The 24,189-nt window shown below is 52.6% G+C and overlaps 2 protein-coding genes across 4 annotated transcripts; one reads left to right on the top strand and one right to left on the bottom strand.

Annotated features, from left to right (window-relative positions):
* Positions 1-1,612: 1,612 nt before the first annotated feature.
* On the bottom strand, positions 1,613-13,451 carry DBF4B (DBF4B-CDC7 kinase regulatory subunit). The gene is made up of 11 exons (XM_063178732.1): positions 13,341-13,451; positions 11,286-11,477; positions 9,703-9,753; positions 9,061-9,130; positions 8,246-8,316; positions 7,500-7,536; positions 5,688-5,730; positions 4,741-4,857; positions 4,475-4,601; positions 3,774-3,883; positions 1,613-3,313 (listed from the first exon to the last, which is right to left on the bottom strand). Exons 1-11 carry the CDS (start codon positions 13,449-13,451, stop codon positions 2,086-2,088), a joined length of 2,157 nt encoding a protein of 718 aa, XP_063034802.1. The 3' UTR covers positions 1,613-2,085.
* Positions 13,452-13,745: 294 nt separating this feature from the next.
* On the top strand, positions 13,746-23,763 carry CCDC43 (coiled-coil domain containing 43). 3 transcript variants are annotated; one of them, XM_063178749.1, is made up of 5 exons: positions 13,746-13,991; positions 18,804-18,891; positions 20,799-20,934; positions 21,311-21,366; positions 22,568-23,763. In XM_063178749.1, the coding sequence occupies exons 1-5, from the start codon at positions 13,761-13,763 to the stop codon at positions 22,753-22,755; spliced, it is 699 nt and encodes a 232-aa protein (XP_063034819.1). In that variant the 5' UTR covers positions 13,746-13,760; the 3' UTR covers positions 22,756-23,763. The 3 variants fall into 3 exon arrangements, with proteins under 3 accessions (XP_063034819.1, XP_063034820.1, XP_063034821.1); XM_063178750.1 differs by having other exon boundaries at positions 21,311-21,406; positions 22,514-23,763; XM_063178751.1 differs by having other exon boundaries at positions 21,311-21,406; positions 22,518-22,572.
* Positions 23,764-24,189: the final 426 nt, after the last annotated feature.

Raw genomic sequence — 24,189 nt, 5'->3', positions numbered from 1 at the left:
TGGGACATGAGGCTGAACTCCCAGTTCACATCCCTCACCCACCTCCAGGACAACTTTTTTGACCTTTTTGCCCCATTTTGTTATGGCTCCAAGCCCCTCTGCAGCTCAGCCTGTTATCCCCCGTGCTGGCAGAGCCACCAGGAGCTGAAACCTGAGGGGCAGCTGCCCAAGAGGGGCTCCAGCACCTTCTCAGCCACACTCAGGGGGTTCCTGGTTGGCACATGGTCCTTTCCAGGCAGATCAGCGTGGGGCAGGCAGGGCTTCCACACTGGGACCTGCTGCCCTTGGACCTTCCTCTTCCTCCATGCAGCATCAGGTGCAGCAGAGATGATCCAGCACCTGCCTGGCTCCTCAGGAGCTCTGAGGCTGCCAGCCCAAGGGGGACAGTCCCTCCCAGAGCCCTTCTGGTGCTCCTCAGCACCACAGGGACAAAGAGGTGCCCAGCAGGGTGGATCTACACCTGGTACCAAGGAAAAGCTGTTCCAGTGGAAGGTGTCCCTGCCCCGGGCAGGGGGATGGATGATCTTTAAGTCTCTTCCAAGATTCCCCATCTCCAGCCTGAACATCTCATCCAAGGTCTACAGGGTCCCCAAAAGGCCATGAAGGAGCTGCTTCAGTCCCTCAGAGAGCAGGAACTCCATGGTGTAAATCACTGGGTGGCATGAGGAGGGGACAGATGGCACTCGGGGGTCCCTCTCTCCTCCCTGGAAGGGCCAGGCTTGGTGAAACACAGCCGCTGATCTCCCAGGTGAGCTCACTACCATGAGGTAACCAGTGTCCACAGGGTCACTTGGAGCTCTGGGGCCTGCAGGGGCCATTCCCCTGGGCCCAGGGCACCCTCTTTGCTGTCTGGGGGCACAGGAGGCTGAGCCCACCAGGCCAGGGGCTGGTTGGTGCCCCAAGCCCCTCTCCAGGGATCACCTTCCTGCAGGGCCAGCTCCAGGGCAGAACCCTGAGCCCAGTGGGGCTTGATCAGCCCTTCATGACAGGGGCTGCAGCAGGTAAAGAACTGGGCTTTGGCTGTGGCTCTGGAGAAGGATTCAGCTCAGGAGGAACCTCTGAAGCCTCGTGTGCCCCAAGTCCCTGCTCCCTCTTCAAGCCTTCCCTTTGAGCCTGGAGTGTTGTCCTTCACTCAAGGACTGAACATCCCCAAGGACAGACAGACCCCACTCCTCTGGGTGCCTGGCCCACCCTCCTGGGCCCTGAGCTTTTCCTTTTCCCAACCCACACCTGGAAGCAGCTTGGCACCACAGAAGGGTGGCTCCATTCTGCTTGGAACTGCCCTTCAAGAGGCCACAGGCTGCTTTAAACACTCCAGAACATCCTCCAGCCCACCCTTGACCTCCATCCCTCAGCTCCATGCCCAGGAGAGGTGAACAAGATGTTCTCCAGGTTCTCCACACCCCTCCTTGCTGGGCACCACCCCTGCACTGGGTACAGGAACTTCCCAGTGCCTGCTGGCCACACTCCTCTGGCAAACCAAAGATGGGGTGATGTTCTGGGGCTGGACCCCCTTCATCATGGTGTCCATTGCCCACAAAGCTTCCTCCACCCAACCCTTACTGCTCTGCTCCTGCCCCCAGCCACATTCCCACAGTAAGGCAGAGCAGAATCTCATCCCTCCATTTTATTTCAAAAGTTCAAACGTTTGTAAAAAAAATACCCAAACAAGTTAAAACCATCTGAAAATATGTAAAGACAACGCCCAGATCACAACAAGAGCACAAATCTCATCCCCATGACCCTTCTCTCACAAATCCTTGCAGCTCTGGGGACCATGTGAGAGGAAGAACTCTGGAAGGGTAAGGAGCACACAGATGTTGGGTGGACACTTCCAGAGGCACCACTGGGTCAGTGATGATTCTTGTAAGGAATCTGCTGGCTCTGAACGTGGCCAGCAGAGAGGAGGGAAGATCACAGCCAAGGAAGCCACTGCATCCCCACCAATTCCCACCAGGAGAGCTGCCCAGGCTGCCAGGGCTGCCCTCACCCTTGGATGTCCCTCCTGCTCCTGACACAGAGGGTGCCTTGGTGAATCCCATCCCAGCTCCCACCGAGGCTCCACAGAGCAGCCTGGAGATGCTTTTAGCTGCCAAACAACGTTCCAAGGATGGGGAAAGAGGCTCCTCGTGTCTCAGTGCAGCAGTTCCTGCAGCTCCTGTCCAGCTCCGCCTCCCTGAGCACGGAGCAGAGCCGGGACTCGTACCCGCTGTCCCTCACCCTGCCCTGGGGCTGCAGCAAATCCCTGCCCACAGCTGGAATCCTGCAGCCCGGGAGGAGCTGCACAGCCCAGTGTGACCCCGAGGAGCCCCTGCTGGAGCCGGGAGCAGCCTGGGGGCGCTGGGGAGGAGGGGGGAGGACCCCGGGAGCTCCAGGGGCTGCTGCTGGCGCTGCCCTGACACAGCAGCAACATCTGGCTGCAGCCAGGGGCAGTGTGGGAGAGGGCAGGCAGCCAGCAGGGCAGCTGGTCCTGCTCGCTGTGCCCTCCAGAGCAGGCCTGCTCCCATCCCTGGGCGTGCTGTCACTGTCCCTGCTCCGGCCACGCTCAGTGACAGTGCTGGCTGCAGCTGCCTGCCCAGCACCCCAACCTGCAGCCACTGCTCCTGGGGGTGCTGGCTGGGATACAGGGCCCCCAGGGCTCTGACACAGGCACAGATCCAAAGCAAGGGAGCTGTGAGGTCTGCTGGAGAGCTCTGTGCCCAGGGGCAGGCTGCCAGCCCTCCCCAAGGCAGGCAGGGCTGGCTCAGACACCTGCCCTGCACCCTGTGCCCCCATCCCAGCACCCAGGGGGGACAGGCCAGAACCCAGCTCCAGCCTGGGCCTCTTTGCCACCTGGGAGCTGTGTCTGGAGCACAGCTGGCGCTTCCTGGAGGCAGCCTGGCCTTGGGGAGGGTGGCTGACAGGTTCACATGAAGAAGCCACTGCCTCTCTGACAGGAGTGGGTGATGCATGAGGCCCCCAGCCCAGCTCAGGAGCCAAATCTAAACCCAAAGCCCCCAGCCCAGCCTCCCCCATGGCACCATGGGCAGCACAGACCCCTCTGCTGAGCCCTGCTCCCCTTGGCAGCTGCAGGGAGCTGGGCTTTGACAAGTCCCCTCCTCCTGTGGGATCTGTGACCCTGTCCCTGGGCAGGCAGGGGGAATGTCCCTGGGTCTTCAGGCCATGATCCAGCTCTGTATCTGTTATCAGCTCCACAGCATCCTGCTCAGGCTGCTCCCCTTCCTCTCCCAGCTCAGCTGGCAGCAGCTTCATTCCTCCAGTGCTGTGTGCTTGAGGCACCACACGTTCATCTGCCAGGCAGGACCAGGGCACCCTGGGAGGAACCATCAGTTAATGCTCACCCAGCCCCAGCAACAAACACTCCCCCCAGGGAGACAAAACCTCTCTCCTGCACTGCAGGGTGCTTGCAGCCCTTGCTCAGGAGCAGGGAAGCAGTTTTAGCCTGCTGAGGCTCACAATGACTCTGCTGCTGCCAGAGATGGGCAGCACAAGGGAGCTCAGGCTCCTCAGCCCAGTGCCCAGGCACAGGGGGGCTACAGAGCAGCAGGGACAGAAGAGGAAGGCTCAGCTGCCCTTTCTAATTTAGGAGGCACTTGGAGTCCATGGAGTGTTCCCCAAAGGAGAAACCCCATGGAAATGCAGGAACATCTCCCATTGTTTGTCTGAAATTTGCCCAGGAGGTACCAAGTTGGTCCTGCTTCAGGCACAGGCACCCCATTCCATGGATGTCTGCTGCCCTTGGGCTCCAGGAGTTCCCAGATCCCCAGACTTACTTTGCTGAGCCCTCCAGGAAGCTGTTGGTGAGCTGGGAGATGACACGGTCCACAGGGATGTACTGGGAGCTGTCCTGGGCAAACCTCTGGTGCTGGGGGCTCTGGAGATGCTGGAAGGTGGCAGAGACCCTTTAACAACACTCACAGCTCTGCCAGGAGGGGAATTTGCACTTCCCACAGCCCAAGAGACCAGAGGGCAAAGGGACAGGCAATGTCTGCCAGGTTTGGGAACACACAGTGTCCCGTTCCATGCTCCTGCTGATGAGGGGGCTGTGTCTGGATCCAAGAGAAGCCCACAGGAATTTCCCATTTCCTCCCCAGCAGCAGACTGCACCACCACTGTCTGGCACTAACAGCTGGGCTCTGAGAGCCCCCTTGCTTGGCACCTAAAAAAAATCTCATCTCACCTTTCCAATCTGCCTGTGCCCCATGGAACAGCCTCTTCACCTTATGGATCATGCAGCAGGATGATCCTTGAGGCTCTGGCACCCCAAGAGAGGAGCATGTTGTGCTCTAACCTTCAAACCAACCTTCAAACCCCCTGTGCTCTGACCACATTCCCAGCTCAGAGGCAGAACCTGCTGGATGCAGCAATTCCTCCCAAAGGAGCTCACAGTGCTAACGAGCATGACACAATTAACAAAGCCTCTGAGTGCTCCCCACAACTCCTGCAGGGAACCAGCTCCCAGGGGAACCTTTACCTTCTGCAGCTCTTCAAAGGTCTCTTGGCAGCACTCACAGAACCCCCTCCTTTTCCTGGGCATGGTGACGTGTGTGGAACGAGGGCTCTTCCCCCCAGTGCTGTGCAGGGCACAGCCCTCAGCAGCCCTGCAAGGGACAGCACAGGGTCACCCTGCCTGGCAGGGACAGCACAGGGCTCCCTGTGCCCACACCCAAAGGCTGGTGGCTCCCAGAGCCCAGGAACCAGCAGTGAGCAGGGTTAAACACAGAAGGAGCTGCAGCCTACCTGGCTTGGCAGGAACTGGAGAGGCTTTTCAGAGGCTCAAATGGGCTGGAGCTTTTGGGTGCCAGGAAGTTGAGGGCAGGAAAGCTTTGGAATTGGTGATGGAAGGGCCTGAATTGCCTGGAAGCAGCAGATCAGGACATCAGAGTCATGGCAGGGCTTCAGAGCTGTCCCTCCTGCAGCCTGGAGGGGCTCAAGGTGCCACCTCATTCATGAGGAGATGCTGCCCAGTGCTCTCCTGGGGCTGTGCCAGAGTTCCCATTTCTGATTTCACATGAGAATGAAATTCTCATTCCATTGAACACATTTAAAGTGTTAAAACCAGCTCCCAGTAACAGCCCCAATGTTTTGGACAGAAGGCAAATTTGCCTGCTCAGCCCAAATTCCATTTTTTGTCCCAGCTCAGAGCAGTGCAGCATTTCCAGCTACCCCACTGTACAGGAAGGTTTTGATTCCCACATTTCTCCCCTCACACTTCAGTGCATGCAGATGTAAACCCCAATATCTGACTCTTAATTGAGATGCCTTCAATGTTGCCTTTGGAATAATTAATTGGCCCCATGGATGCTGGTAGAGTTACAAACTCCTCAGAAACACCACAGGGATCAGGTCCCCTGTGCCCAAGGCTGGCCTCAAGTTACAGGCCCTGACCTCCTGTGCTTCAATCTCACTCCTCTCTGCTGAGGGTGGATTAAGTGACCTGCTGAGGATCACACAGGGAATGTGAGCAAGGAAGGAAACTGCTGTCAAGTCTCGTTTGACACCTTTTTTCTCCCTGACACACAAGACACCTGGATTGTTTCTCTAAACTCCATCTGCCTCCCTCTAGGAGAGAGTCAATTCCCAGAGTGGAACAGGCTCTGCACAGAAGCCAGGGCAGCCTCATGGGCAGGAATGAAACCAGGGAAGGAGAGGTTTTAGGTTAGGATATTTAGAAAGGTCTCATTTACCTGCTCTGGTCTTCAACTTTCAGAAAAGGGGGCTTCAATTTTCCTGCCAGAGAGAAACCTGGTTAGTTTTCCTGGCCAAATTCCCTATTAAGACACTCATTCCCCAACAGAACTGGGCTCCAGAGCTGAGTGCATCACAACTTCTGGCTCTGGTGAATGCCAAGTGGTGGCCAAGCACAGACAAAACATCTCTGGGTGACCCCAACAGCCCTGGTCCAGGTTTGCAGTGGGGTGAGCAAACCCCAGGCAGCCCAACCATGGGACATTTCCACCTTTGGAAGGGTATCCAGCCATCCCCTCACATCTTTAATGCCTCCTCAGCCACACAGCCACTGACCTAACCCTGAGCTTTCTGATTCCAGCCCCAAAAATTGTCACACAATCCCCCCACAATGTGTCACTGAGTATGAGGAGGGAACTCAGGAACTGCAGCAGCTGCAACAACTTCCAGCTCCTTTTCCTCCATTCACCCTGCCTCAAGTGCAGAACCTGGCTCAGGCCAGGATGGGGATGTCCAAGCAGCAAGAGATGCTGGAGACAAACCAAGGTGCAGCCAGCCAAGCCTGGCACCAGGACACTGCTCGAGAGCAGGATCTGGCCTCTGCTCAGCTCCCAGAGCAGCTTTGCTTCCTTTGGAGAGCAAGGACAGAGCAAAAGAGCCTCAGCAGAGCACTGAGGGAAAATGTTTTCAGAGCCAGGCTGGGAGGGGAGGTTCCAAGGTCCCTCCTGCTCTGTAGGTTCCACTCACATTACGCTCACCTTGGAAACCTGAGTCCTGATCTGGCTAAGAAACAAAAAAAAACCAAGGTGTTCCCACAAGGCATCTGCCTGACCCTGAAACCAAGCCTCTCCTGCCTCCCTCATGGTCTCTGAAGGGCGAGGAGTTTTGTTTTCTCGTGATCCTGGCACTCAATGCTATTTTTTCCCAAAGATATTTCACCCTCCTTCCCCAGAAAGGCTGAGCCCACCTGTCCTCACCAGCCTCACCCTCTGCTTGCCTCAAATGTGCTGCCACGTCACTGGAGCTGCTATTTCAGTACAGGATCAAGTTTTTTCCATGCAAACACTGCCAAATGCTCAGCACTTCTGAGAGAGAGGCCCCAGATCCAGCTCAGATGGGTGAGTGATCCCAGCAGTGGCTCTGATGCCACTGTGAGACCTCAGAGCAGATCTCAGAGCTTGCAGGCACAATCTGAGACATCCAACAGCTTCTTGAGCCTTTCTTCAGCACCCCAAACTGGGAAATAACTCCCAAGTGTGTCTCACACACCACCCAGGCTGGAGCCTGCTCCAAACCGGCACAAGTCGCAGACCCAGCTGACGTCAGCAGTGCCAATTTCAGCCCCAATTTCTGTCTAATTGCAGATGAGATGAGATGAAAACCTGGCTGTTCCCCCTCCCTCCTGCCTGCCAGAGCCATCCCCAGCTCGGTGTCTCAGCAGCACATCTCAGCCCAGCAGAAGTGAGTGGGCTGGGAGGAACACGCTCTCCTCTGCAGGATGCATTATTCCTCAAAACCTCCCTGAAGCTGCTGGATTCAATGAGCAGAACTGTTCTCTCTGTTCTGGGAGCTGGCAGCAAAGGGTTTTTAGGATTTTGAAACACACTGTGACATCAAAGATCCTCAGCTGTCCTGGGAGGCTGCAGCCAGACTCCAACAAGGAGTAACAGAGCCCATTCAAGGGGAACTGCCTAAAGAGTTGGCATGTTTTGGGACTGCCAAAGGTTTTGATGCATTTCAAATTCTAAATGAGGCTTCTCCAAGCAGCTCCACGTCTGAGCATAAACAGCAGCAAAACTTCCAGGCCTTACCTCTGTGAATTTTGGATTTGGAGGCAGGGCATTTCACCTAGAGGAAAAAGGGACACATTCAGCATGGGAGCAGCACAAGCAGAGCTGCAGCAGCCTCACCCACCATTTCAGAGCTCCTGTACCACCCAGAGCACCTCCCCTCATTCTGCCTCCTAAATTACCCAGGGTTAGCTGAAATACTAGGTTAATAATGTAGTATTATATTAAATATAATTATTTAATAAACTAAATATATGAAATATAATTATTTAATAAAGGCTGCCATGCTCTATCCTTACATCTCACCTTCCCTCTGACCTCTCCAATGCATTAACCAATCCTTTGGTGAGCCAGTGTAGCACCCACATCATCATCATCATCTTTGATTTGCTTGTGTGTGTGGTTTTTGCTTTCCTAACTAAATCACCTTTATCTCAATTCATGAGCTTTCTCACTTTTGCTCTCCCATCCCAGGGGATCCCAGAGGGTGGCTGTGTGGGGCTGAGTTGCCATTTGGGGTTAAACCATGACCCTTAGGGTTAAAGTCAGCATTAGCTGTGCTATGAATGCTGATATTTAGCAACAGCTGCCTCATTCTCAGCTGGATGTACCCTCAACTTTATTTTCTTTGATTTTTTTCATCTTCACCACTAACACAAGCACCAGATTGGATCCAGCATCCCCCTGACTGCCCCACTGGCACTGAAGCTGCTACAAGAACTGTCCAAACCCTGAACTGCTGCAATTGGCTGCAGGTAAATTGTTACCTCTGTCTTCTGGCACTGCTTCCTTGCTCCTGAGATGGCTCGCAGCAGCTGCTGGGCATAGGACAACATTTCTGTGCAGGTGGGATGTCAAAGAGCCAAAGCTGAGCCAGGGAAGGGAGCTGTTCCCTCAGAGTGCAGCCCACCCCCCTAATACACTGGGAGAAGATGGAGCCTGCAGGAATGGTCCAAGAGAACATTTTGAGCCCCTCTGTTTGCTCTCTGGCAGAGCTGGAGGCTGCTGGGGCTCTGCAGGAAGGAGACACTGGCAGGAGCTGTGCAGCACACAGAGCAGAGCCCAGGGACAGGAACCAGACAGGCTCAGCCACAGCTGTATGTCACTGTCACCAGACACTCAGGAACCTTTTACTCCACACCTATTCTTAGTATCAGAGCTCCACCATCTGCCTTCCCCATCACCCCCTCCCCATCCATCATGGGGACAGGAGGTGCCTTCCAGAACGGGTCCTCAAACACCAGCACTTCCTAATTCAACCAGATCAAATCCTGCCCTTTTCATGATTGTACTTCCAGGTTAATTAATAAAAACAGTCTTTTTGGAACAAATTTTCCTAATGTTCCACCTTCAGTAGATGACAATGTGCTTGCTGTTGCAAATGTGACAGTGGCACATTCTGTACACACAAATGTGTTTGAGGGCAGGATGGCATCACTCAGCCAGGCCAGCATGGCATCACTCCAGGAGATTTGCTTGCAATTTCTTCCTTCTGTTCTACTTTTCTTCCATCCCTTCTGCTCCACCTGTCTCCAAAACCCCTCATTCCCAGCAGGCTCCTGCAGCCCACAGTGAAGGATACCATCCACGTGCAGGATCTGGACTCCCCACAGGCGAGCGTTGGCGAGGATGCTGCTGCCACTGCAGGTGTCCTGCACAGAGAGGTTTGGCAAAGCCCAGCTCAAAGCTCAGCTCTAAACTGAGCTCAGAGCCCTTCCTGCTGCCCAGCTGACAGAGTGTGGCTGCTACAGAAATCAGGGCACAGCAGTAAAGGATGGAGCTCATGCTTTATCCATCCCAAATTAACAGCAGCACCTTGGGCAGGTGTTAATCAGCATGAGCTTTTAAGTGGGCACTGAGATTTATCTGGGGAAAGGACTGCAGGGGAACATTTTGCCCCAGCTACATTGCTTTCAGTTCTTTTTAGGCTAAAAATTCATCTAACAACAGGCCTAGTGTTAATAATTCTCTTGTGTTGAGCACCCAGCTGGCTGGGAGAGATATCAGAGGTGTAACACTGGATGCCATGGCTCCAGAAATAGTGACCAGGAGCACTACACAACCTCCTGCAGGCCACAAGCAACTGCTTTGTGCCTTTCCCAGTCCCAGGATCTGCTCTGTCAGCAGGGCAGGGGCTCTGCAGGAAGGCTGGCACTGGTTCTGCTGTGCTCAGCAGAGCTCTGAGCACACCCAGCCCCAGCAGAGCCCATCCAAGGCTGCTCACCTGGTTCTTCATGGCCTTGTTCAGCAGCTCCTTCCCCCTGCTCAGCAGTGCCTGTGGAGAGAGGAGACATGAACAGGTCATGGCAAGGAGCTGGAGAGCAACAATCCCTGGGGATGCCCAAAGAACTGGAGAGCAACAATCCCCAAAGAGCTGGAGAGCAACAATCCCTGGGGATGCCCAAAGAACTGGAGAGCAACAATCCCCAAAGAGCTGGAGAGCAACAATCCCTGGGGATCCCCAAAGAGCTGGAGAGCAACAATCCCTGGGGATCCCCAAAGAGCTGGAAAGCAACAATCCCTGGGGATCCCCACACTCTGCTAGTCCAGAGAGCCTTTCAGAGAATGCAAACTGCAGACAGAACCACTCAACTGCACCAGCAGCAGCAGCCAAGGCTTGGAATTATTGACCAGCAGGGAAATGAAAGCTCCAGAGTGAGCCAGGAGGGAGCAGCAATTTAGTTTGGAAAGTGCCTGCTGCATCATGGAATTGTTCAGGCTGGAAAAGCTCTGTAAGGTCAAGTCCAACTCCTCCCCAATATAGCCAAGGTCACCACTGACCCATGTCCCCAGGTGCCACATCCACTGAGTTTTTAAATCCCTGCAGGGATGGGGACTCCACCACTGGCCTGGGCAGCTGTGCCAGGGTTGGACAACCCTTTCCATGAAGTTGTTTTCCCTAATATCCAATCTAAACCTGCCCAGCACAGCTTGAGGCTGTTTCCTCTTGTCCTGTCACTTGTTACCCAGGAGAAGTGACCAAGCCCTACCTGGCTACAATCTCCTATCAGGGATTTGTAGAAAGATCAGGTCCCCCTGTTCTCCAGGCATCTCAAGATGTTGGCCAGGGTTAGGAACATCCTGGGAACTGAGCCAACAGCCTCAGCAGATTGGGTCAGCTCTTTGTAAGACAAGGGACAGTGCTGGGAGCCAGGACAGGGGACAAAAACTGGGAGAGAACTCTGCAGCTCAGCATTCCCACTGCAGGTGCTTCTGCTCCAGCTGGCAGAGATTCCCCAGGCCTGGGCTGGGGCAGCTGCTTTTCCCCAGACACCACATTCCAGGTGGGATGTTGGAGCTTGGCCACAAGGATTTGTGAGCAGAAAGCCCAGCTCCAACAGGCAAATGGGACCAGGAGAAAAACGGGACCAGGAGAAAAATGGGACCAGGAGAAGCCCCTTCCTGCAGGAGGCCCTCATGGATCTCCTCCAGGGTACAGGGGCCTTGCCCTGTGACTACCCAGAGTCAGCAATGCTTTTCTCTGTCTATATTTCTGTTTTTTTTCTCACTACACCTCTGGGAACCAGCCATGGCCTCCACATCCCTTGCCATTCCAGATTTCCCTGATTACAGCCCAAATCTGTGACATGCACAATGATGGCAGACACAAAATACCACAGTATGAATAAGGACAGCCAGGGAAACAAGAACAGAGCAGGGAAAAAACCACACAGAATATTTGCTCAGAGCAGAAACAACTCCACCTTCCAAAACTGTCCCCAGATTCTGCCCTGCAGCCCCCTTGGACAAAACCTTTGTAGTTCTTACAGTGTGTGGTGTCTTTGGACAAACCCTTGTAGCTCTTACAGTGTAGGGTGGCTTCTGGTGAGCTCTGTTTGGGGTTCCTTTGGGGACAGCAGGCACTGAGCTCGTGGATTTTGTTCTTTCTGCAGTTGGGTTGTTCTGCTTCTCCTCCCGAGCCCTGGGCTGACCCCTCTTGGCCTCTCTGTTGCTGGACACCACACAGGTGACTTCTTTGCTGAGGAAGCTTTCTGTCACCTGCAGAGAGACAGAACACAGCAGCTCTGCAAGGGCCTGACCCTGAGCTGGCAGAGTTCTGCTGAACAAAGCTGGGCTCAACCCACACACAGCAGGAATATACACATTCCTTCTTTCATTCCATACCAACCAGGAGATCCTGTGATGCCCTAGAGATTCACTGCAAATAAACCCCAAAAATTCAGATCCAGACATCCAGGACTCTGTCACCTACAGTGCTTTCAGTAAAAAAACCCCCAACGTTTGAGGAAAACAACCTGGATATCATAGATCAGCTTGGAGGAGCTCTGTCCTCAGAGAGTGTATCAAGTTTTAGAAAAATAAAGGAGAAAGGGAACAACTGGGCAAGCAGCTCCACAGAGGGAGGAGGGAAGCAGAGAGATGAAACACATACACACAGCAGTCCTTCCAGCACTGGCCTGATCTGGAACACCTGGAATGTTGGGAGGGAAAAGCCAGAACAGCTGGAATGTTGGGAGGGAAAGGAGCTCTGTCGCCAGGAGAAAATAACCAGTTTTTGACAAATAAAGGAAAAAGAACAACTCGGCAAGCAGCTCCACAGACAGCAGGGCAGGAGGGAACCAGAGAGATGAAACACACACACATCAATCCTTCCAGCACTGGTTGGAGCTGGAACACCTGGAATGTTGGGAGGGAAAGAGGTACTGTACCCAGAAGAACATAACCAGCTTTAGAAAAATAAAGGAGAAAAGGAACAACAGGGCAAGCAGCTCCACAGAGGGAGGAGGGAAGCAGAGATGAAACACACACACACACACACCAGCATTGGTCGGACCTGGAACACCTGGAATGTTGGGAGGGAAAGGCCAGAACAACTGGAACATTGGGAGGGAAAGGAGCTCTGTCCCCAGGAGAAAATAACCAGTTTTTGACAAATAAAGGAGAAAGAACAACTCGGCAAGCAGCTCCACAGAGGGATGAGGGAAGCAGAGAGATGAAACACATACACACATCAGTCCTTCCAGCTTGGAAGTTGGAAGGAAGTTGGACCAGGAACACCTGGAATATTGGGAGTGAAAGGGTAAAACACCTGGAATGTTGGGTTGGACCAGGAACACCTGGAATATTGGGAGGAAAAGGCCAAAACACTTGGAGTGTTGGGAGAGAAAGAGGCTCTGTCCCCAAGGACAGTATAACCAGTTTTAGACAAATAAAGGAGAAAGGGAACAACTGGGCAAGCAGCTCCATAGGCAATAGGGCAGGAGGGAACCAGAGAGATGAAATACACACACACCAGTCCTTCCAGCACTGGTTGGACCTGGAATGTTGGGAGGAAAAGGCCAGAAGATCAAGAATATTGGGAGGGAAAGGCCAGAACAGCTGGAATGTTGGGAAGGAAAGGCCAAAACACCCAGAATGTTGGGAAGGAAAGGCCAGAACAGCCAGAATGTCGGGAGGGAAAGAGGCTCTGTCCCCAGGAGAAGACCAGTCCACACCAGTCCTTCCAGCACTCGTTGGACCTGGAACACTGGGAGGGAAAGGCCAGAACAGCCAGAATTTTGGGAGGAAAGGGCCAGAACAGCCGGAATGTCGGGAGGGAAAGGCCAAAACACCTGGAATTTTGGGAGGAAAGGCCAGAACACCTGGAAAATCGGGAGGGAAGGGCAGATCCCGAGCCCAAGGACCCCCGAGGGCCGGAGCGCGGGGACAGCGGCGACTTCCACCAGCTCCACTGCGGGAGAGCCGGGAAGGGAACCGGTTCATCGGAAAAACAAGAAACTCAGGAAACTTTTAAAAATTTGCAGAGTTAGAAAAGGGGCGAGGCCACCCCAAGGCACCCCCCTAGAGCCCCCCGCAGTCCCGGGTCACCCCCAGCCCCTCACAGGCCCGACCCGAGCTCACCCCGCCGAGCCGCCCGATGGCCTCCGCCAGGTCCCGGGCGCTGCGGCCGCTGGGCAGGTCCAGGTAGAAGGACTGTCCGCGGAGGGGCCGAGGGGAGGCCGTGCCAGCCATGGCCCTGCCCGGCTTGGAGCCCGCCGCTTGTCCGTGTTTAAATTCCGCCGCCCGCCCCGCCCCGCACGGCGGCCGCGAAGGGACGCGCCGCTCCCCGCGAAGCCGCTCTGCGGGGAAAGGAGAAGCTGTGCTAAAGGCGTAGGTGGCGCAGGGGGTACACAGGGCACACCGAGCACACCGGGGCACACCGGGCCCCGCCGCTCCGGTCTGGGCACGGCCGCACCGAGCCTGACCGCGCTGCCTGCTCTCCCGCCGGCGCCACAATTTTGTCCCGCCGCGGCCGCCGTCCCCTCCCTCTGCAGGCCCAAGATGGCGGCGCCCGGCGGGGCGGGCGCGGCGCCGATGGCGATGGCGATGCCGATCGCGGCCCCCATGCTGCTCCCGGAGCCGCCGCCCTTCCCGGCATGGCTGGCAGCGCGCCTGGACGCGCTGGGGCTGGACCGAGCCGTGTACGGCGCCTACATCGAGGGGCTGCTGCGGGAGGAGGAGAGCGATGAGGAGCGGCTGGAGGCGCTGCGGGCCGTGCTGGCCGCCTGCCTGGTAAGGGTGGGGGTCCCTCCGCCGCACCGGGCTAGCGGGGTCTCCCCGTCCTCCCTGTGCTGATGAACGCTCCTGCCGGGGCTCCCCTGCTGCCCACAGAGGGGCTGCGGCCTCCACAGGGAGCAGGACGGGCGGGGCAGCTCCCGGCATCACCCCGTTCCCGGAGCGGGTCACCCCCTTCTGGGAGGACACCGACAGCAGGGGGTTTTTTACCCCCACCCGAGGGTCTTGTGGGGTTTCGGGTGCTTGTTTGGGGTTCTGGTGCCTCACACCCGCCTTGTCTGTCAGGAATGGGATCCCGCTGGGGCTGGGACGGACAGGAACAGCCGTGAGTGAGCAGGGATTCCCTTTGCTCCTGCCTCATTCCCGGGACCTTTCCCAGAGCGGGTCACCCACATCAGGGGGTTTTTAACCTTCACCCGTGAACCTTGTGGGGTTTTTGGTGCTTGTTTGGGGGTTTGTGCCAGGCTCGGTCTGCTGGGGGCTCTGTTCGTGGGGATCCCCCTGGTTTGGGTGCAGCGCTCAGGGTTCACCGCAATGTGGGCGGTCTGGCAGTGCCAGGTGGGCATCGAGAGGTGAATTTAAGGACATTACTGGGAGGACACTCACATTAGCGGCTTTTTAACCCCCACCCGAGAGCCTTGTGGGGTTTTTGGTGCTTGTCTGGGGTTTGTGCCCGCCTCGGGCTGGTGGGAGCTCTGTGGAAGGGGATCCCCCTGTTCTGTTCGTGTTCTGTTCTGTTCGTGGGGATCCCCTGGTTTGGGTGCAGCGCTCAGGGTTCACCGCAATCTGGGCGGTCTGGCAGTGCCAGGTGGGCATCGAGAGGTGAATTTAATGGTAAATCCTCTAGGGTGGTGCTGTGGTGGCTCACAGCCGCCTTGGCTGTCAGGAATGGGATCCCGATGGACAGGAACAGCCGTGGGTGGCAGCGCTTCCCTCTGCTCCTGCCGCATTCCTGGAGCCAGGAGGGTGCAGGGAGGGATTTCCCTTCCTAATCCTCCCTGTATGATTTTTACAGTGTTTGTATCTCGGGCTTTTTCATAAATGGATGTTTCACAGTTGTGAAAAATGCATGTATTTTATGATTGGCTTTTTGCAAATATTAAAATGAATATTACATGTGTTGTGTTAGAAAGTAATGCTGTATTAATTCTCTTAAGTTGTGCGTTAAATATAGTTTTAGGTTATAAAAAAAGTCAAAATAGAAACAATGCTGTGTAGGATACTTTTTTAAAGAAAGGACTCACACTGACACAGCAGCCACAGGACACCTGAATCTTTCAGAGAAAAGGAATTTATTGCTCTCTTATCAGAAGAAATGAACTTCTTCCCACCTCGAAGGCGCTGTCAGGATTCGGAGGAAGAAGTTGACACTGACCAGACAGAATCCTGTATTTGAATGGAATTTATGCATCATGTATGAGGTGTATGAATATGCAACAGGCTGTTGCTTTTAAGGGTTAATCCTTTGTTAATGTGGGTCCTTTTTTGGGCTCCTGCTGCCCAGAAAAGGTACCCGGACTTTGTCCCTCTTGTCTCATATTGTCTTAATTCAATTTGTCCAAATTATTATTACTCTAATTACTATTTTTTATAACCACTTTATTACTATTAAACTTTTAAAATTTTAAAAACAAGTGATTGGCATTTTTCACAGTAGTGTAAAATGTTAACTCATGAGTAGTGCTGGGAACTGTCTGCTCAGTTTTCCTCCCAAATATCACTGTGGGAGCACAAACCCCACAGGGACTGTGTGATGGTGTTCACAGGGGTCCCAGGATGAGAATCTTGACTCTGTGTTTCAGAAGGCTTGATTTATTATTTTATGATATATATTACATTCAAACTATACTAAAAGAATAGAAGAAAGGATTTCATCAGAAGGCTTGAAAGGAAAGGAAGGAATGGAATGATAATAAAATCTTATGACTGACCTCACAGTTTGAGCCAGCTGACTGTGATTGGCCATTAATTAGAAACAACCACATGAGCCCAATCCCAGATGCACCTGTTGCATTCCACAGCAGCAGATAACCATTGTTCACATTTTGTTCCTGAGGCCTCTCAGCTTCTCAGGAGGAAAAAATCCTAAGGAAAGGATTTTTCAGAAAATATCGTGGCTACAGGCCTTGGAGCCTGAAAGAGCCTGGGAAGCAAACGGTGCCTGCTGAGGGATGGAGCCAGATGTCTTTGCAAAGTGGTTGAGGTTAATTAACCTCCCTGTAATTACCAGACTTCATTCCATCCCCATTGCTGTGCCTGGCTCTCTCCAGGCCTGGGAAGTGTGTCCTGGCTGGAATATTCCCCTTTCCTGATATTCCAGCTTTCTGCTGTTTCCCCTTTTCCTTCCTGTGCTGCTGCCAGGACTGAGCAGCTGTGAGGTTCCCTCCAGTCCAGAGCCTCATTTGCAGTTTCTGGCTCACTTTGATTTTTCTGCCTTTCCTATAAAACATTTTTGTCTCTTGAACCCTCAGGCTTTGTAATTATTCTTTGTAGTCTGTTCTTTTTTAATGTCTTTTTTTGTTTATTTTTAGACCATGTGCTTATTTCTGTGCTGACTGTTGAAACAGTATTTTATTTGGTGAATTTGGGGGTTTTCTTGCCAACTCTCTTCTCCTAATTCCATACACAAATTATAGGGGATTTTTTTTTGTTCAATTTCACAAACACTGTTAAAATAAGGTGACATCTCAAGTGATGTCACAGACATATTTTATGAAAAATCCTTTTTCTCCTGAGAAGCTGAGAGGCCTCAGAAATGAAATGTAAGCAATAATTATCTGCTGCTGTGGAATGCAACAGGTGCATCTGTGATTGGTGTCATGTGGTTGTTTTTAATTAATGGCCAATCACAAGATTTTATTATCATTTTATTCCTTTTTATTCCTTGGTAACCTTCTGATGAAATCCTTTCTTCTATTATTTTAGTATAGTTTTAATATATAATTTATTTTTAATATAATATATATAATAAAATAATAAAACATAAATAATATAATAAAATAAAATTATAAATAATAATAAAATAATAACTGGAGTCAAGATTCTCATCTCTCCCTCATCCTGGGATCACCACACAGTGACATCTCCTCTCGTGTCCATGGTTCCTCAGTCCTGCTCATGTCTTGCACCAGGGATTTTCTACCATTCCTAATCCAGAAATTTAAAATCAAGTTCTGTTTCTGTCTAGTTTTTAAACCAGACAGAATCTACCTCACCTGTGTTTTTCATGGTTGATTTTTTTTTTCTGTATTTACTGAATGCCAAACCAAATAATTTCTTGATTGTTTGGAAATATTTGAGCTCTGTGAACTCCATCAGTGGTGTTTGCCTCTCCTGTGTTCCATGGAGCAAATACCAAATGGGCTCCAAGACATTCAGCACCTTTAGGGAACAAATTTAAGCAAGAGAAAAAGAGAAATTCTGAGCAGGAGCAGAGCTGGAGAGAGGAGTGAGAAGCTGTGAGAGCTCTGCAGGGTCAGGAGCTGCTCCAGGCACCATGGAGGGGATTCTACAGAGATTCTGTGGTGGGAGCATGGGGAGGCAGCAGTGCAGCCCCTGGAGATCCACCTGGGAGCAGAGATTCTCTTGGAGATCCACACTGGAGCAGAGATTCACCTGCAGATCCATGTTGGAGCAGAGATTCACCTGCAGATCCATGTTGGAGCAGAGATTCTCCTGAAGCCCCTGGAGATCCAAGGAAGCAGAGATTCTCCTGAAGCCCCTGGAGATCCACCTGGGAGCAGAAATTCTCCTGAAGCTCCTGGAGGAGCCCCTGTTGGAGCAGAGATTCTCCTGCAGATCCACACTGGAGCAGAGATTCTCAAGGAGATCCACCTGGGAGCAGAGATTCTCCTGCAGATCCACACTGGAGCAGAGGTTCTCCTGGAGATCCAGGTGGGAGCAGAGATTCTCCTGGAGATCCATGTTGGAGCAGAGATTCTCCTGAAGCCCCTGGAGATCCAAGGAAGCAGAGATTCTCCTGCAGTCCCTATAGATCCATGTTGGAGCAGGGATTCTCCTGCAGCCCCTGGAGATCTACCTAGGAGCAGAAATTCTCCTGAAGCTCCTGGAGGAGCCCCTGTTGGAGCAGAGATTCTCCTGCAGATCCACCTGGGAGCAGAGATTCTCCTGAAGCTCCTGGAGATCCAGGTGGGAGCAGAGATTCTCCTGGAGATCCAGGTGGGAGCAGAGATTCACCTGCAGATCCACCTGGGAGCAGAGATTCACCTGCAGATCCACCTGGGAGCAGAGATTCACCTGCAGATCCACATTGGAACAGAGATTCTCCTGGAGATCCATACTGGAGCAGAGATTCACCTGCAGATTCACACTGGAGCAGAGATTCTCCTAGAGATCCATGTTGGAGCAGAGATTCTCCTGCAGATCCACACTGGAGCAGAGATTCACCTGCAGATCCACCTGGGAGCAGAGATTCTCCTGCAGATCCACCTGGGAGCAGAGATTCTCCTGTAGATCCACACTGGAGCAGAAATTCTCCTGAAGCTCCTGGAGGAGCCCCTGTTGGAGCAGAGATTCTCCTGAAGCTCCTGGAGATCCACCTGGGAACAGAGATTCTCCTGCAGATCCACATTGGGGCAGAGATTCCCTGCACTGTGTGTCAGTGTCCCTGTGCACAGTGACCAAACATCCCAGAGCCCTGTGTGTGTTCCACAGGCAGATTTGGGTTGAAAAGCTGTTCCTGAGCTGGGCCTGCAGATCCTCTGTAGCTGCTGCTTTTCTTGCCTGACCGGTGCTGTTTGAAGCAGCCAACTCTGTTCCAAATCTGAGGAGTCTCTATTCCCTTTCTAGGAAGAAGATCTCTTGAATGATGTGTGCAGGGAGGTTGTGGAGAGGTGGTCTGACTCCCAGGTCGTTGATTCCAAAGAGGAGAAAGAAGGTAGAGTGCTGAGGGCCTCACCTCAAAGGGAATTTTGTGTTTGTCCTGCTGGGAGTTAAACCAATGCCTCTCACTCCATTGCTGCTCTTTTCACCTGGCATGGGGAGGAGCAGCTTCACTTTGGGCTGCCCCAGCATTTGCTGCTCTTTAGGTTCATAATTTTTTCTTATTTGTGGGTTTTTTTGCCTTCTATTGTTGTTTTTTTGATTTTTTTGTGGTGGTCGTTTGGTTATTTGTTTGTTTTGTTTTGGGTTTTTTGTTTTCTTTGGGTTTTTGTGTGTGTGTGTGGTTTTGGTGGGGTTTTTTTTTGTGTGTGTTTTTTTTTTCCCCTACAGGATTTTTTTTGGGTGAGATGGTCATTAAGGTCCAGCCTGAACCATTCTGTGCTTTTTTCAGAAACCTTTCCCAGCACATCCAGAGCTGTCTCTGCTCAGTGCTGGCACTGCAGCTATTATGGAATAGAAAAATAGTGCTGCTCCTCTCTGGGCAGTCTGGAAAGCAGCTGCTTTGTCCAACTGCAGTGCCCTGTGAGAGCTGGGCTGTCCCTGCTGCTGCTGCTCACCCCCCTCATTTCCTCTTCCAACATTTTCCCTTCCAACTCTCCCTTTTTTCCCATAAATGTTTGTTGGAGGGAGCTCTGTGAGGCTGCTGATAAACTCTCACTGCTCCTTCCTGTGCCTGTGTCCATCCCTTGTCCTCAGCTGTGGGAGGTTTGTCCTGGTCCCTGTGCAGTTGGGAGGATCAGTGACATTGCAGTGACACAGACCTGACAGGAGATTGTGACAATGGAATGTTCCTTTGGTCTAAATCCTGCTTTTTGTTGGTTTTGCATTTTCTTGTTGCAAAGAGCTCATTGTCACTCCCTGGTCACTGCATCAGCCCCAGCATCCATGGCTTTCCCCAGAAATCCTGGAATTCTGCTCTTGGCCTCACCTTGCCTTTGGCTGGGGACAGGAATAAGTTAATGCTGTTCTATGCATTAAATAAAATAAATTCTTCTTGAGGACAAGTGACTGGGATTGCTGGAGCTGCTCCTGACAGTGCTCACCCACAGGGATTTTTCTTGTTCTAAAAAGGCAGCACAGTGTGTGTGGATTCATGGAATTCCAGGGTGAAATTATATCACAGGGGTTCCATAAAAGGATAAATCCCCACCGAAATGTGGATCCACTCAAAATAAGAGTCCTGAGGATAAGTGATTAACAGACTAAAACAAAAATTGGTGTCAAAACCTAGATGTCAGTTTAGGAAATGGGCAGTGGAATTTCAGTGTTAAAAGGTAAATCTGTAAGGTAAAGGTAAATCAGCTGTTGGTCTCTCTTGGTTGGAAAGAAAGGGAGAGCATGGAACTGATCCCTGACTTCAGCTTTTCAGAATTTCTCTTTGATGGGGGTTAAGTACATATTAAATAAACTTATTAAGCTGCTTTGAAGCAGAAGAGAATGTGATTTGGAGTCAAATGGATTTTCATTAGCCAGAGCCTGAGTGATTGCAGTTTCACTGTGAAACTCCCCTTTCTCAGGAATAAATAACAGTGTCTGCTCCAGGAATGACAACAGTGTCTGGTGGTGGCTGGGTGCAGCCCAGGGAATTCCCCTCCAAGAGAAGCACAGAGTGCCATCACTGTCACCTCAGGGTGTCACCTCAGGGTGTCAGCCCCATGCTGGCCCTACCCAGCCCCGTGGTGGCTCCTCAGCAGCTCCATCTCTCCCAGATCCCAGCTGGAATTCCCAGAGCAGCACCACTGATGCCCTTGGGAAAAGCTCAGGGGTGTTTTTGGGTGAGATCTCTCCCTTTGGGTGGGTGCATTTCCCCTGCAGGACACAGGGAGCAGGCAGTGAGTGACACCAGGGGCTTGGTGGCCTTGTCTGTGGCCTGGGCTGACACTGTCACTCCTGTGCTGCCAGATGAGGTCCAGGCCATTGCCAGCATGATGGAGAAGCAGGCCAGGATAGTGGTGAAGCCCAAGGAGGTGTCCCAGGAGGAGAAGCAGAGGAAGGCTGCGCTCCTGGCCCAGTATGCCAACGTGACTGACGAGGAGGAATATCCTTTTCCTGCACTGCTGGGGGCTCTGAGGGACATCAGCTGCTCTAAACCCTCTCAAACAATGCTCTCCCAGCTCTGCAGGGTCTGCTGGGGAAGATTTGCAGTCTTTCTTCATGATAACTGCCAGGGACAAAGCGTGGGAGCTCCTGGGAGGGTGTTTGTGGCACTGCCCAGCCCAGGTGTGGCAGGAGAGCACTGAGTGCCCCCATCCCTCAGCAGCTTTCCCAGGAGAAATCTGCTGAAATAATCCTTTACAGAGAGAGTGTGTGGAGTGGGAGGGTTAGAAGTTAACTCTTTGTGGTGCTGAGGAATGAGTTTTTCCCTGCCCAGCACAAGATCATTACTGGTGGCTGTGTTTCCTTAACTCTCTCACTGGTGGGGATGAACAGGATGGATTGACAACAGCTGTAAATATTGGATCAGAAAAATGTATCCTTTCAATTCCTGGTGACTCAGGCTTGCCTCCATGGTGAGTTTCCCATCCTTCTCTCCCTGTGCTGGTCTCCCTGGGATTGGTTTTTCTCCCTGTGTCCCCTGACCTTGCTCACAGTGACAGTGACAGTCTGTGTGCTCAGAGTGCAGCGCTCAGACCAACCCTGCCATTCATTGCCTTCTCCTCCCCTCTTTCCCTCTTCCACCTTTTTGCAATTTCATAGATCATGCTAATTGATAAGGACAATGCTCCCAGAACATCAGGTTAATGCTGACTGGTGTCCAGAGAGGGAAATCCTGTCAGGAATGAAGCTTTGAGGCAGCTGAACACCCAGGGTGGGCAGGACCAAGGGGCCATGTCTGCCTCAGAACTGGGACCATCCTTGAGCTCCCAGCTGGCACATTGAAGATGGAAGCAGGTTTTATCACATAATTAAATATGAAAGCTAAGTTACTGGGAACATGTATTTACCTGTCTGCACACACACACATGTGTGTACACATATGTGTTCAGACATGTCACACACAGCTGAACCCACTCGAGGCTGTGCCCTAGGTGTTTGCTTCCTTTCAGGTTTGTTGAGGTTTGATATTTATTTTTACATATGAGTCTTAAGAAGCAGCAGGCAACCTCATTTTTCTAGGAAAAAACCAGAATCACTAAGGTTGGAAAAGAAAAGAGTCCCCTGGGATTGAGTCCAACCATTCTCCCATCACTGCCAAGGCCACCACTGGCCCCTGTCCCCAAGTGCCAATGCCTGACCACCCTTTCCATGAAGCAGTTTTTCCAATATCCAACCTAAACCTCTCCTGGCATAACTTGAGGTTATTCCCTCTGTTCCCTGGGAGCAGAGCCTGACCCCCACCTGGCTGTCCCTTCCTGTCAAGGAGTTGTGGAGAATGAGAAGGTCCCCCCAAGCCTCCTTTTCTCCAAGCTGAGCCCCTTCCCAGCTCCCTCTGCCACTTGTGCTCCAGACCCTTCCTTCTCTAGGAGAGAATGTTTTTTCTGGTTGGACAAACAACCAGATATTCCTTCTCCTTCCTGCATTCCTCATTCCCCAGTTCCATCCCTGCCTGGTGAGGAAGCAGGGAGTCAGAAGGTGAGGGGGGAGGTAGAACAAAAACAAACCTCCCATGTGCCCAGGCAGTGTCACAGGTGCCCTCAGGCAGAGCATTGTGAGCCCTTAGCCCTGCCCAGCATTGTTCAGAAACACCAACGTGGAGGATGTGCTGAATGCCAGGAAACTGGAGCGGGAGCTGCTGAGGGATGAGTTCCAGAAGAAGAAAGAGCAGGATAAACTGCAGAGGGAGAAGGACAAGCTGGCCAAGCAGGAGAGGAAGGAGAAGGAGAAGAAACGAACACAGAAAGGGGAGCGGAAACGGTAGCTGGTGATTTCCAGTTGGACTCTGAAAGGATAAAATTAATTCTGAATATGGTGTGTGTTTAAAAAGCAGCAAGAATTCCAGGCACGTGGCTGGGAGCAGGTCTTGGAAAGTGGTGCCTTTTTTTCCTTTTTGTTTTGTTTTGTTACTTAGCAGAACAGAATCTCTGAGCAGCTCCTGGACTCAGTGTGCCCTGTGCTTGTGGTATCAGTGCTTGTGTACCAAAGAAGGGTGAAGTGATTATGTCTGTCTTGTTAAATTGATCCATTTTTACTTCTGACCACCTGGCAGCAGAGCATGGTGTAGGAGCAGCCCCTGCACTGGCTGTGGTTTGAGGTTTGAGCAGGACATGCTGCTCCAGGGCACACACATGAATTCATTGCCACAAGCCTTGAAAAATGTCTTTGCAAATCCCTGTTTGCACTGCTGAGGCCAACACTGCAGCCCTGCTCAGGCTGGGCTGGAGCTGAGATGTGTGAAACAGCTGAGCTGCAGGGATGTGACTGTGGATGAGGGAAACACCACCCAGGCAGGAGCATTGGCCTCAGCAGCAGCAAACCCCACTGCTGACACAGTTTTAGGGCTCCAGAGAGTGGAAAATGTTACTCCCTGATGTTCTGTGGGGTGAACATGGACTGTTACTTCTACAGCTGTTGCCAGGGTGAAGCTCTGAAGCTGGGTGAGCCAGGGGTGCCCTGGGGTCACTGCTGGGCACAGCTGTGTCCTGGATGCTCCTCCTCCCCCCAAAGGGCTCATCCCTGCTGCTCCAGCCTTGTTGTGGTGGTGTTGCCACTGGGGAAGGAGAACACCAACCCTGTGAGCTCAGGGGGAAGGAGGGGCTGAGCTCTGTGCTGTTTGTGTGGGGTGACCTGTGCTGAGCTCCTGCCCTCCCAGCATGCCTGACTCCAGGGCCAGGCCTCCCCCTCAAGCTGCTGCTGTGTGTGTGTGTGTGAGTCTCCAGCTGCTTTATCTTTGGACTTGAATAATAAATCTTGATTGGCAAAGAAGTGATTTCCTCTGAGTGATGTTGCCATTCATGTGTTCTGTGTCCTTGCTGGCCCCTTGCCCAGCAGCAGCATTTCTCCAGGCTTGCCTTGGTGCAGATGCACTTCATTCATGCCTTGTTTCTGTTTCTCAGGGCTTTTCCTGGGAGCTGGACCAGCTCTGCTGCTCCCTAGGGCTCTCTTCCCAGAGAGAACCACTGTGTTGGTTCCTGGTTGGTATTTCAGGTGGCTCAGGCAGCTGCCAGGGTGTGGACCAGGGCAGGGGGCAGCTCTTGAGGGAGGGGGTGTCACTCAGCCCCAGCTCTCACATCCAGGTGCCCTGGAGCCCTGTGCACACCCTGGGCTGAGGCTGGGTGAGGCACTGGCTGGGATCTCACCTCCTGCTGGCACCCACTTGCTCTGCCCATCCTTGTCAGCCAAAGTGGCTTTTCCC

This window comes from Melospiza melodia, chromosome 30 (genome assembly GCF_035770615.1).
Source record: "Melospiza melodia melodia isolate bMelMel2 chromosome 30, bMelMel2.pri, whole genome shotgun sequence".
Taxonomy (NCBI): domain Eukaryota; kingdom Metazoa; phylum Chordata; class Aves; order Passeriformes; family Passerellidae; genus Melospiza; species Melospiza melodia.
This window is presented reverse-complemented; position numbering and strand designations above follow the sequence as displayed.

Excerpts from the sequence above, each read along its gene's own strand:
- DBF4B (XM_063178732.1), bottom strand. The coding sequence starts at position 13,451 with ATGGCTGGCACGGCCTCCCCTCGGCCCCTCCGCGGACAGTCCTTCTAC. Across the intron at positions 9,754-11,285 it reads ACCAGAAGCCACCCTACACT|GCACTGCTGAGCAGGGGGAA; the intron begins GTAAGAGCTACA and ends CTCTCTCCACAG. Across the intron at positions 9,131-9,702 it reads ACAAGGCCATGAAGAACCAG|GACACCTGCAGTGGCAGCAG; the intron begins GTGAGCAGCCTT and ends CTCTCTGTGCAG.
- CCDC43 (XM_063178749.1), top strand. The coding sequence starts at position 13,761 with ATGGCGGCGCCCGGCGGGGCGGGCGCGGCGCCGATGGCGATGGCGATG. Across the intron at positions 13,992-18,803 it reads CCGTGCTGGCCGCCTGCCTG|GAAGAAGATCTCTTGAATGA; the intron begins GTAAGGGTGGGG and ends TTCCCTTTCTAG. Across the intron at positions 20,935-21,310 it reads AACGTGACTGACGAGGAGGA|TGGTGGGGATGAACAGGATG; the intron begins ATATCCTTTTCC and ends TAACTCTCTCAC.